The 13,032-nt window shown below is 44.2% G+C and overlaps 2 protein-coding genes across 2 annotated transcripts; both read left to right on the top strand.

Annotated features, from left to right (window-relative positions):
* Nucleotides 1–2,530: 2,530 nt before the first annotated feature.
* On the top strand, nucleotides 2,531–7,857 carry LOC131245332 (taxadien-5-alpha-ol O-acetyltransferase). The gene is made up of 2 exons (XM_058244705.1): nucleotides 2,531–3,477; nucleotides 7,174–7,857. Exons 1-2 carry the CDS (start codon nucleotides 2,654–2,656, stop codon nucleotides 7,691–7,693), a joined length of 1,344 nt encoding a protein of 447 aa, XP_058100688.1. The 5' UTR covers nucleotides 2,531–2,653; the 3' UTR covers nucleotides 7,694–7,857.
* Nucleotides 7,858–9,939: 2,082 nt separating this feature from the next.
* Nucleotides 9,940–12,765, top strand: LOC131245330 (magnesium-chelatase subunit ChlI, chloroplastic-like). The gene is made up of 3 exons (XM_058244702.1): nucleotides 9,940–10,105; nucleotides 10,246–10,364; nucleotides 11,427–12,765. The coding sequence occupies exons 1-3, from the start codon at nucleotides 10,003–10,005 to the stop codon at nucleotides 12,480–12,482; spliced, it is 1,278 nt and encodes a 425-aa protein (XP_058100685.1). The 5' UTR covers nucleotides 9,940–10,002; the 3' UTR covers nucleotides 12,483–12,765.
* Nucleotides 12,766–13,032: the final 267 nt, after the last annotated feature.

The following is a 13,032-nucleotide window of genomic DNA, read 5'->3' as shown; positions in this document are numbered from 1 at the left end:
ACTTATCTTTCACTCTTCTTAGGAAATATAAGTATATTTTTCTGTTATATACACCTAGTTGTAATTTTATTAATGTCTTATATCCCCATCATAATAATAGTACATTACTTATCTTTCACTCTTCTTAGGAAATATAAAGTATATTTTTCTGTTATATACACCTAGTTGTAATTTTATTAATGTCTTATATCCCCATTGTTAATTATTTTACAATATCATTTCGGAGCATGTATCGAAAAATAAAGAAAATCAAGAGCTCAAGCAACTGCAAGCGTGAAATCGGCACTGCGCCCGAGCTATGGTATGGTTGGTCCATTTCTGCTTTAGATCTGCCTAACTCCATGATGAACAGTGGGGATATAACATATGCATCTAGGTGGCTCCCCCGAAACTATATCACCGAAAAACACTTCGGCCGATCCATGTTGTGGAGAGATTCCCAAGAATACGGTAAATGATCAGGCAACGTCAAATTACAAATAAAATGTAATAATATGCGTTTTACACCGTATTAATGTAGTAGTGCATGAACAGGACAGTAAGCACTTACACATCACGTAACCTACTTTGTCAGAGTATAAAAAACCTACCCTCCTACTGAGCAAGACCAGGAAAGGTTAGGTGGTAGATCGAAGCGCCACTTGGCTGCCAACCAACCACGTGGGTGCGACGTTAGCCGTAAGGTGGGGATATGTGCATTGTACAGCCACGCTATCCACATGTTTTTCTAACTGATTTTAAGGTTTGTTATAAAAATTTAAAGTGGATTGAAATTTTAAGTGAACCACAGCACAGTAAACAATGGTCATAGAAAGCCAATCGTTAAAAACTCCCTAGCATTCACCGGAATTTTTATTGGCAATCCAACCGATAGATAAGGTCACACAGACTTTGGATAAAAGGAAAAATAATAATATCAGTTACCCACAAAAGGCTTCTAATGGTCATTAACCACTGTTAACTGTGGTGTGGTCAGATCAAAAAAATTTTCTACTTCATTTTCAGTACCATGCACTAAAATAAGCTGGAGAAACAGATAAACGGCGTGATATATAATGCATACATCGAGGTCGGCCGCTACGGTAAGCGTCTCACCCACATCGCTGGTTCCCGGGTCGCAGCGACGTCGCGCTCAGTAGATCCGGATGCCTGACTGGTTCAGGCTTCTTGGGCCCCACCAGGCTGTATGTGTTGTATCAACACCGTCCATCCACTTCCAGAGACCATTTTAAAGCATGATCCAAATATGGTGGCAGATCTAAAGCTCAAGTGGATCCCACTGTAGAAGACAGTGAGAATTGAAGGCCTACCATTAAAAACTTCTCGAGGGCCGAAAAGGTTTTCAATCAAGCCGATATTTGTGTTTTCCCTTCATCCATGTCTGTGTTGAATCATATACAAGTTTAACATCAAATAAACATCATGGTGGGCCTAAACGGTGAGCGTCACTATCTCCACTGTTTTCTATGGTGGGGTTCACTTGAGCTTTGGATCTGCTACATTTTTTGGCTCATGTCACAAAAGGATCTCTCTAAATGGATGGACGGTGTGGATAAAACACATACATCATGGTGGGGCCTACAAAGTCAGTATCTAATCCTCGTCCGGTAGATCCACGGGATACGAGGCTGTGACTGGTCCACGTTCCTTTTCCAGCCTTCATAGGCCGCCAGACGCCCACCGAACGCGCAGACTGTATGAGAACGCTGTGTATGCTCGCACGAGTTCACTTTGCAAACATACGCAACTCACATGCGCAAGCACACGTACGAAAATATTTCAGCCTCTAATCAGACAATCTCCGTAGCAGAAACCACGTTCCGTAAATCAGGCCAATATGATCATTAGGTAGGTCACACGTACGCATTTAGTTAATCTATCTAGACCGTTAGTTAATTTCTTTCATCACCCATTTATTTTGTACATGTTAGACCACGTGACGATGATATCAGCCGGATACATATAGCTGTTATCACCTAATGAGGCCACGACGGACTCGACCACGTACACGCGTGCATCATTTCCACGTGTGATGCGAGTACACTCCAGTGAGTACAGTCAGCATTCCTTGCTTTTGGCTGGCTGGCATGCGGAAAAAAACCGGTGGGCAGCGGGTTGGGTGAGTTAAGGCCTTTACCGTGGGGCCCACCTAGATGTACTTGTTATATATCCACTCCGTCCATCCATTTTTCCATCTCATCTTAGATTAGGGAAAAGAATTAGGTGGATTTAAATCTCAGGTGGGCCACACATAAGGGATTGAATTCCCACCATTAAAAACTTCTTTTAGTTCACTATAAAAGTTTTGGATCAAGATGCTATTTTTATTTCCCTTCATCCATGTCCGTGAGACGTTATCAACAGGTTGGATGGCAAATAAAAATTACAGTGAGACCTAGGAAGTTTTTAATGGTGGGCGTTCAATCACCACTACTTTCCTATGATGTGGTCCAGTGAGATTTGGATCTACCTCCATTTTAAAGGCACACTCTAAAATGATCTGGAAAAGCGGATGAACGGCGTGGATGGACAAAAGATACATCGAGGTTGTCCCACTGTCAGGCCTCACCCACTAAGCTGTTACCGCACCGTGATATAAAGAACCCGACCCGTCCACAGCCATACAGCAAGCAAGCAGCTAATCAAACCAAGAATGGATGTGCAAGTGTTAGAGAAGTTCCTCGTCTACCCCTCTCCCTCCCCATTCCACCAACGGTCGGATGAATGCCACGTCCTCCCTCTCTCCCACCTCGACAACGATCGCAACGTTCACGTCCCCTTCCGCACCCTCCGCGCCTATGCCAATTCCAACCCTTCATCTCCACATCCCGCCGATCCCGTCCACGTCATCTCCCAAGCCCTCTCTAAAGCCCTCTTCTACTACTACCCCGTCGCCGGCACTCTCCGACGCCGCCCAATAGACGACCGCCTCGAGCTATCGTGCGCCGAGGGGCAAGGCGTGCCTGTCATCCGCGCCTCCGCAGACCGCTCTCTCGCAGCCGTCAACTACCTCGACGAACCGGGCGCGTCTTTCCTCGAACGGCTCGTGCCCGATCCTAATTCGGGCGAAGAGCTCCTCCACCCGCTTGTCATACAGATCACGATCTTCGCGTGCGGTGGATTTAGCCTCGGCATGTGCGCCCACCATTCCTTGTTCGACGGCATGGGGTCGACGCATTTCTTGGGCGCGGTGGCCGGGTTCGCGCGCGGGGCGGCTGAGCTGGCGATTGAGCCCATCTGGGACCGGGCGGTTCTGCTCGGGCCGAGAGATCCTCCGCGGGTCGAGTTCCCTTTGAGCGAGTTTCTGAGCTTGGACAAGGAATTCTCTGCGTACTCGACCGTGGAGTATCCGATTCTGCGGGAGTGCTATCACGTGAGGGACGAGTGCGTGGAGCGTTTCAAGGGTCTGCTGCTGGAAGAGTCGGGCTCGAGCTTTACGACCTTCGAAGCTTTGGGTGCGTTCATATGGCGGGCCAGGTATGTTGATTTTGAGAAGTCGCGTCTGAGTCGACGAAAACATAGAGGCTTCATTAGGCAGGAAGCATGAGTTGGTGGGGCCCACCCAGTTGTTGCGAGTGTGGACGGACGGGAGTTTCCTGTAACCCCTGTACATGGAGTTCCTGTGACGCAAAGCTTTGTGGGGGCCCACAGAAATGTCCATGTGACAATCACTCCAAAACTCAAGTGGTCCACACCAGAAGAAACGATAGGGATTAAACACCCACAATTGAAACGTTCCTCAGTTCCGTGGAAGTTCTGGATCAGGCTGATTTTTGTATTTTCCCTTCATCCCGGTGAGAAATGGGAATGAGTGGTTTGGATGGTATATAAACATCATGGTAGGCGTCAGGAAGGTTTCAATCAAGGTCGTTTCCATCTTCACTGTGTTTCCTCTAGTGTGGATCACTTGAGTTTTGGTACTCCCTCATTTTTGGGATCACATTCTAACACGAGCCAGCGAAACTGATGAACGGATTAGATGTCACACGAACATCAAGGTGGGTCCAAAAGAGCTTTGGGTCACAGGAACTCCCTCCAACTGTAGTTACAAGAAACTCGAGTCCGGAATGGACCTGAGAAACCACCTACCCCAAGCTTTCCCTTCACAAACGCTTCCAATAGCAGACATTTCTCGTTTCTGTACCCATCAGGTCCTGCTTAGGTCAACAGTCAACACAGATTGTTGATACTCGGGCAGCGTAATTTGATACGCGGCACTCATAAATCATACAAGTGGCGTACGTTAACCAAAGCTAAACCGACTAAACAGTGAACCCCACTATCGTTAAAGTCAGTCCCAGGATCATATTGGTCTCTGATTCGTGTACACTTTTTGTTGAAATCGGACCATTGGATTTTTTTCAATTTTAATGTCCAATAAATGTCCACTAGTCCAATAGTTACATGATCAAATTTTAATGTCATAAATGTCCACTAATCCAATAGTTACGCGATCAAATAAGTTTAATTTTTAGTTCATATAACTCTAAGCTAGGTGTTGATGCAAAAATCTGGTTCACCCTCTCCAAGCTCTGAGCACTCGCGCAGAGCCCCGTAAACCCACATAGGAGAAGGACAAAGGAGACCTTGGCTAGAGCAGGGGACCCTCCGTTGCCAAAGTCAGGATAAGTATCTGGGTCTAAGTAGTGTAGGTAGGTTTCGGGTGAGAGATTTTGCGTACCTGTCCCTGTAGACATATCTCCTATTTATACCTTCTAACTAAAGTGAACGTGTTCGTCATTCTCGGCATGATCTCTGCCATTAGGAGTGAACGGTGCTTGCGTTGATGTTGGCAGTTACCTGGAGATTGTGTGCCGGACATTACTCCTTATGTGCGCTACCGGAGTTGATTCTTTGGTGTGATTATAGGTTACGTCCTCGTCCGAGCCAACCCTATAGTCTGGGTCATGCCTATGACAATCCGAGCCTATGAGCGGGCTGAGCCAAGTCGCTTGTCGACGAGGGTCTAGTCGTCGTCAACGGATGGGGTGTGTAATGAATTCTTCTGGGTTCCAGGCTGATGTGAAAGTTCTACAAAAGAACTTGGTAGCTGGACACGGATCGTCGGGACTTAGAATAAATGAGCTAATATTGTGCCACGGTCAACTCATCTAGCTTTGCCGTCCGACCTGTTTTGATAAGGCCGCTCAACTGGTTGAGCCGAGCTTACCTCAATTGGGGTCGGCTCAAATTCTCCCATAACACTAGGAATCATAATTTGGACAATTTAATTTGACTTGTATACTACCGTGTAATTTATAAGTAGGGTTGAAAGTTGGGTGGGTTCAACCCGACATTGGGTTGGGCTTGGGCAAGATGTATCGGGTTTGGTTTCGGGCTTGGGCCATACAAATGCCAACCCGATAAAATTTGGGTTGGGCTCGGGTCGAGGTCTCGGGTTACCCAACCCAACCCGAACCTGATCAATATATAAGTTCCTTATAAATTAATTATAATTGTGTGTGGATCATCTGTGTTAAATGCATAGGAAATTCCAATGTCGTTGGGTTTCATTGGTCGGTGCCATTTTTGATGACTTAAGCTAACAAGATACACCGGATTTCTCTCTCCCAAATAGATTGCTTGATACAATATGACTTTTAAAAGTGTACTTGTACTATATTTTAGATTGTTTGTTTAGAAAAAATATTCTTTATGATAAATAACTATATATATAATTAATAAAATTATAGGTATAAAAAATAAAACTTGTATTGAAAATATGATAGACTAATGTAATAATGAAAATATTAGCATATATTTACCCGACCAACCCAACCCAACCCAACCCAACCCGCTTGGGTTGGGCTTGGGTTGAAAATTCCCAACCCGAGGTTGGGTTGGGTTGAGGTATAGGAATCTTGGGTTGGGCTAGGGTTAGCACCAACCCAACCCGACCCGCCTGACTTTCAGCCCTATTTCTAAGTGCCTGAGTATCAACCATCACACTGTCAGAGTATCAACGTGTTCACAATGAGTTCTAGCGTACTCAGAGCTACGTGTAACCCAAAGTTTTCTGAGGCCCACCACATGTCCATATTACACTCAGATATTTTAAATATGTAAGCCCAAAATGAGCCAGATCCAAAAATTAAGTAGCCTACACCACAAGAAATAGTAGGGATAAAAGCACCGGCAATTGGAACTTTCTCAGGGCTACTATGATCTTTATATTCCACTCAACTCCTTGTGACTTTTACGCAATGTATGGACAACACAAATATCATCTTGATCAATAACTTGTGGGCTCAAATGAAGTCTAGATAGTGGGTGTTCAAACCCATTGTTTGTTGTGGTGTGGCCCACTTAAGTTTTAGATCTGCCTCAATTTTGGCTCACATCTAGGGAACTTGGACTGGATGTCGGATGTCTCATGGACATGTCACAAGCAAGTCGCCTCCAGTTTCAGCCCTTTGCAACTCATTGAACTTTGGCATCCATGCCCATCAATATGGACCGTCGAAATCATGCCACATTTTAGATTGTGCGTATGCTAAGCTGATTGAACAATCTTGATTGTCTTAACTCTGCCTGTCAATTTGGATGGCCAACCGTGTCATGCTTAACCGTAAGTTTGTTTTTGCCTAATTGGATGGTTAGGATTTCCTGATCAGTGTGATTGTCCGATGCAGCCCATGCACCGTAAGGTCCACAATTTAGACGGCCTAGATTTGTCTTGTTTGTATACCACTGCACATCGTAGTGCAACCGGCCTAGGCTTCTGGGCCTGTGATGGACAGATAAACCTCCGTGTCCTTGACCTAAAACTGTACATGTCGCACACTTGTGTGAAATCTAAACCGCTCATCAAGTAGTAGGTACCAAAGCTGGAAATCATGCTGATTATCCTAGCCAATGGATTGGAGGATTTTTGTCGATACTCCATTGAATGGAGACCATTGCTTATTTTGGGTAGTAGTGTCATTTGTAGGCAACCACAGACAAGCATGAGCTAATCTATGCGGCCTTCATACTTGAGTTGCAGGGGCCACCTGATGAACGGTCGTGAATTTCCTTTATTCAGTTGTAATATTCATTGTCCAGTGCAACGAAGCAGCCTTTTGTTTTTGGCTTGATAAGCAACTGTGCTGAGGAGCATTGTCAACCGTACATCGTTCATCTGGATGGCCAGGCATCATCTAATCCTTCATTACTCTGTTTGCTAATAAACAGAGTCAAGGCCTCAGGCGTTCCCAGCGATGCGAAGGTGAAGTTTGTCTACTCTACGAACATAAGAAAGCAGGTGAAGCCAGCATTGCCCGCCGGTTACTGGGGCAACGGCTGCGTTCCCATATACGTGCAGACGAGCGCCGCAGAGCTGGTGGAGCAGCCCGTTTGGCAGACCGCTGAGATGATCAAGAAGAGCAAACGGAACATCACAGATGAGTATGTCCGTTCATTCATTGATTTTCAGGAACTCTACTACGCCGATGGAATCACGGCCGGGGAACGTGTGAGCGGGTTCACGGATTGGAGACACTTGGGCCATTCGGCTGTGGATTTTGGATGGGGCGGTCCTGTGACTGTGCAGCCATTGTCATGGAACTTGCTTGGGAGCGTAGAGCCTTCCTTTTTCTTGCCTTACTCATCTGCGAATGAAGGGAAGAAGGACGGGTTTAAGGTTCTGGTGTCTTTGCCCGCAGCTGCCGTTCCGGCTTTTAAGGAGGAAATGGAGATTTTCAACAGCAAATAGTAGCTGCTTTGATGTATTTTAATTTTCTCATATATGCTTCAATGAAATATTGTGAAGCCCATCTTTCACCATCCATGGTTTGTTATGTAGTGCCTATACAACGAGACATGATGTATGAGGTGAATATAAATCCCATTTGCTCGGATCAGACGGTTAGGATTGCCTGATGCGTTTTTTGATTGGCCCATTAGAGTAGAGTAGCAGAATCTGAGCCCTTGTGGATCAAGGCCCAGCTAACGCGTGATGGCATAATCTTAGATGAGCATTCATCTAGTTTCGTATACCGCGTATGGATTCGACGTACTCATCTCAATTAAATACTGCAATTCACGATGTAGTCCCCTCAAATGTATTTTGGCACCTTTGCTATGGGGTCCCGAAGTGAGAAACTCTACATACTTATGTGTGCCACGTGTACGGTTGAGATCAGGTTGGAACACGGTTTGTGATGGAGGAGCGAGAAACCTCCAGCTGCTTATAGCTAGTGTACAGGTGGAGCCCATCTGGATGGATTATTCTAGACACCTAATTGGTTCTCAGAAAATGTATGGATCAAATAAAAAGGATCAACAGTCCAAACCCGATAACAAATGATGACCGTTAATCAGACCAGTAGGGTTTGGGTATGTGCCCATTAGCATTAAGACCACTATTTGGACGGTTTCGATTCATGTTCATGCGTGCCAAGTGTAAAGTAGCAAGTTGCGCACGTGCGTTACTACTGGCAGAGTATCGAAACGAGACTGCACCAGAGTCGTATATAATTGCTTTTCAAATAAAAACTATTATGCTGTTATTTTTAAAAATTACAATAACTCCTCCTTAACAACCCTACTCCCCCTTGGTACCTTTCACCTGGTTATTAACAGTCTACCATGTTGAACATTGCATGTGGATTGTTCCTCATGTGTAGTCCACCTTTAACATGGACCATTCATGCAAGTCCATATCACCTTTCACCTGATTTGCAAATCAGGGCCATCTATTTGTAGGGCCAAATCAAGTCCATCTATTTCCAGGGCCCTACCATGTCTTAAAGGCCTCTTCCAGCATACAATTATCTCTATTTAATCTATAGCAATTAAATTGATGGTGTTAAAATTTGTTAAAGTTAACAAATGCTACGTGTCAAACGGTAGAAAAGTAATGGATTGAATTGTTTTGTGAGTGATATGTATATATCTATAAAAATGTATGCATTACCGAGATAGCTATGCCACATTATGAGAAAATTAAGTACTCTCTACATCGGATCAAGCGTGTGGGTGGGACCTACCGTATGCTCACTTCAATGTATGTATTGGATATCCACACCATCCATCCATTTTTCCAGCTCATTTTAGAGCATGGACTCAAAAATGAGTCGGATTCAAATCTCAAATGGATCAGATTATAGGAAATATTGGTAATTGAAGGCTCATCATTAAAAACCTCCTGAGGTCAACTGCAATGTTTATTTGCCATTCAAATTGTTGAGAAGTTCACGTGGAACTTGATGAAGAGAAAACAAATATAAGCTTGATCTAAATATTCTGTGACCCACAAAAAGTATTTAATGATTGAGAACCTCTACATCCTGTGGTGTGGTCTACCTGAGATTTGGATATGTTTCATTTTTTGAGTCCATTCCAAGAAATAAGATTAAAAAATAAAAATAAAAAATGGACAACATTGATACACAACCCATTCATCTAGGTGGGCCCAATGTTCAAGTTGACACCCACATCGTTGGACCTCGAATCGCAGCTAAGTCACATTTGCCGAAACCCATTGGGCGCGGTAAGAGAGCGAATTGCGTGGGATTTGAATGGGACATGAAGGGGCTCCGTGGGGTCCACCGTGATGTATGGGTTGTTTCCACGCCATTCATCTATTTTCCAGGTCATTTCAGTGTATCAGGCCAAGAATGAGGCAGATCCAATGCTCAAATGGACCACATCACAGTAAGCAGTGGTGATAATGATACCCACCGTTGAAATCTTCGTAGGGTCCACCGTGTTGTCGTCCGCTAATCAAGTGGATCACGAAAAAGGGAATGAACGGTTAAAAAGGAACATGCCGACGGTCTCTCTTCGACATAAGCCTGTGGCTATACTTCTTTGCAAAGGTACAGTGGCCCTCGTCGAGTAAGTGGCCCTGATCCGATATACGTGTACAACAGTAGCAGCCGTGCGAACTAGCACCCTTCAAGAAATCGACAAGCAGAGAATCGGACGACTTATCCTCTTATCAGCAAATCATGCCGCCATAAAAAGGCAACGAGAAACAGAGACGGGAAGAAAGAAACTCTTTACAAAGGAGCAGAACCCATGGCCGGATTACTCGGATCGCCTTCTTCTTCAGCAGCAACCGTCTTAGCTTCTAGAAGATTCCCCAAATACGCGTCTCGTTCTTTCCCTTCAACAGCCGCTGGTAAAACAAAATTCCCTTCCCTCTCTTTCTCTCTCTCTCCCTCCCTCCCTCCCTTATTTTCCCTTCTTCTTATTCTCTTTTCCTGAATTTGCACGAGATAACAGCAGATTTTAAGAAAAGATGTTTTAAAATTTCTACAGGCTGTAATTACGGGAGGAATTTCCACGGAGAGCTTGGAATTGAGAGTAGGAAGAAGAACAGATCTCGTTTCCATGTCTCTGTCGCCAATGTCGCCACTGAAATCAGCTCAGAGGAGCAGGTACGTGACGTATTCTGCATTTTACCATACTGCCCCTCATTTAGTTCCTTCTTTCTTTCTTTCTTCCTTTCTGTCTGTGATTTGTGGTTAGGGCAGCTACTACAGTGAAATTGTAGTCCGCCAGCTGGTCCATGTGGATCAACCTAAGACTCGCTTCAGGAGGTGGGCCTCACCATGGAACCTAACCATTGATCATTCTATGATTTGTAACTGTCAATGGCTCGGATCAGTTTTATGGCTACTTTATACTTTACCCATGACATATTCATCATGGATCCTGCCTCTTGAACGGCTCCGATCATCCATACGAATGGCCTGGCTCCAAGAGCAGGCCTATTTCCATTATAAATGGAATTTGGAATTGTTATAAGGGCCTGTTTGGGTGCCACTTAAAGAATGAGCTCATCTCATTTTAGTTAATCATAATTATGCTTCAGATATCATGAATGTTGGTTATCAAGATTATTTCTAATCCTTACTAGAAGGAAATGTGATATTGGATGCATAAGAATTTTTTCTAATTACTATTAACTAAAATGAGATGAGCTCATTTTTTAAGTGACACCCAAACAAGTCCTAAGAAATTTTCTAGGGGAAATGTAAGATGAGCATGGCTGACCAATCTGTTCTGTGTCGCACTTAAATATGACACATGGTACAGAAGCCAATCATCCAGACCACTCATCTGGCGGGTCTTACAATGGATGTCCCACAGACGAAAAATCTTTTCTATGGCACAACCTTAACGGTCCAACCATTGATCTACAAATGGACATTAGAAAAGAATATCAACTATGATCAGAATTGAGTAGGAAAAGGTCCAACATTTGGGTAGTTTGTCCGAATGTGTGGGCAGTGGTCCATCCCAGTGGGATCGACATGATGAATGGTTTGGATCGAGATGCTGTTGCCATTTGTCTAATTTTTGGTGCAGCAGCTCAAGATTGGTTGCTGCCTCATCTTCAATTCATTCTCCCATTCTGCATAATGAACCTTCAGTCATTGACAAGAATTCCCTTCTGAGTAACTAGAATGAATTTATATGTTATGCAATCTTCTCAGGCTCAGAAGCGTGCTGCTGCTAAAGAAAGCCAGCGACCTGTATATCCATTTTCTGCAATTGTAGGACAGGATGAGATGAAACTCTGCCTTCTGTTAAATGTCATTGATCCAAAAATCGGTGGTGTCATGATCATGGGTGACCGTGGGACCGGGAAATCCACCACTGTCAGGTCTTTAGTAGACTTACTTCCTGAAATTAAAGTAGTTTCTGGTGACCCATTCAACTCTGACCCAGAAGATCCGGAATCCATGGGTGTGGAAGTTAGAGAACGTGTGTGGAATGGTGAGCAGATCCCTGTCATGACGACAAAGATCACTATGGTTGATTTGCCACTTGGTGCAACTGAGGATCGTGTTTGTGGGACCATCGATATCGAGAAGGCACTCACAGAGGGCGTCAAGGCATTTGAGCCGGGCCTGCTTGCTAAGGCCAATCGAGGGATTCTTTATGTTGATGAAGTTAATCTCTTGGATGATCACTTGGTCGACGTGCTTCTGGATTCTGCTGCCTCTGGATGGAATACGGTTGAAAGAGAGGGGATCTCGATTTCACATCCTGCTCGATTCATCCTCATTGGATCGGGAAACCCGGAAGAAGGTGAGCTGAGGCCACAGCTTCTTGATAGGTTTGGAATGCATGCACAGGTGGGAACAGTGAGAGATGCAGAACTGAGAGTGAAGATTGTGGAGGAGAGAGCGCGGTTTGACCGCAATCCAAAGGAGTTCCGGGATTCATACAAGGCGGAGCAAGAGAAGCTGCAACAGCAAATTGATGCAGCTAGAAGCTCTCTTTCTTCTGTTCAGATTGACCATGATCTCCGCGTGAAGATCTCCAAGGTGTGTGCCGAGCTGAATGTTGATGGGTTGAGAGGTGACATTGTGACGAACAGGGCTGCGAAAGCTTTGGCTGCTCTAAAGGCGAGAGACATAGTAATGGCTGAGGATATCGCAACCGTCATTCCCAACTGCTTAAGACACCGTCTTAGAAAGGACCCGTTGGAATCCATCGACTCTGGGTTACTCGTCATTGAGAAATTCTATGAAGTGTTTAGCTGAGCGTGGTAACAAATCAATCCTTTTTTATTTTAAGCAGGATTGTCTTCCTTTTTGGGTTGTTCGTTACCTTTCTTGTGATATGTTTTCTACGTTGTGATACACTTTTGGTGTTTGATATTGAGGGAAACTGGAAACTTCAAATGGCTTATTTTAAAGGTCAGGATTCAAGAAGAGTTTAGTTTTCCTGCCTGTTAGGGTTTTCTTGCATCTGTAATTTCTCTGGATCCTAACATTGTATACGAAACAGTGGTATGTTTTCTGTAATTTTGGTCATTTTCTTGCATGATGAATCCTTGGAATGTATCCGTTACCATTGAGCAGGATACCCCTTTTGCGATTGATTCATTGTATGGCTCATGTATGTTAATCATCTTATTCAACATTTGTGCATAGTCAGATGCCCTGTCGAATTGAATTGCAATTATTGATTAAATTGCAAATTTCTACGCATTCGCAGCAAGGTTTTATGCTCCTGGAAAAAGAAACATAACTGTAATTTGTGGGCTATCATTAATTTTTTTGTCATTCCCTCTTGTTAAACCTTCTGCAG

Source organism: Magnolia sinica, chromosome 5 (genome assembly GCF_029962835.1).
Source record: "Magnolia sinica isolate HGM2019 chromosome 5, MsV1, whole genome shotgun sequence".
Lineage (NCBI taxonomy): Eukaryota > Viridiplantae > Streptophyta > Magnoliopsida > Magnoliales > Magnoliaceae > Magnolia > Magnolia sinica.
This window is presented reverse-complemented; position numbering and strand designations above follow the sequence as displayed.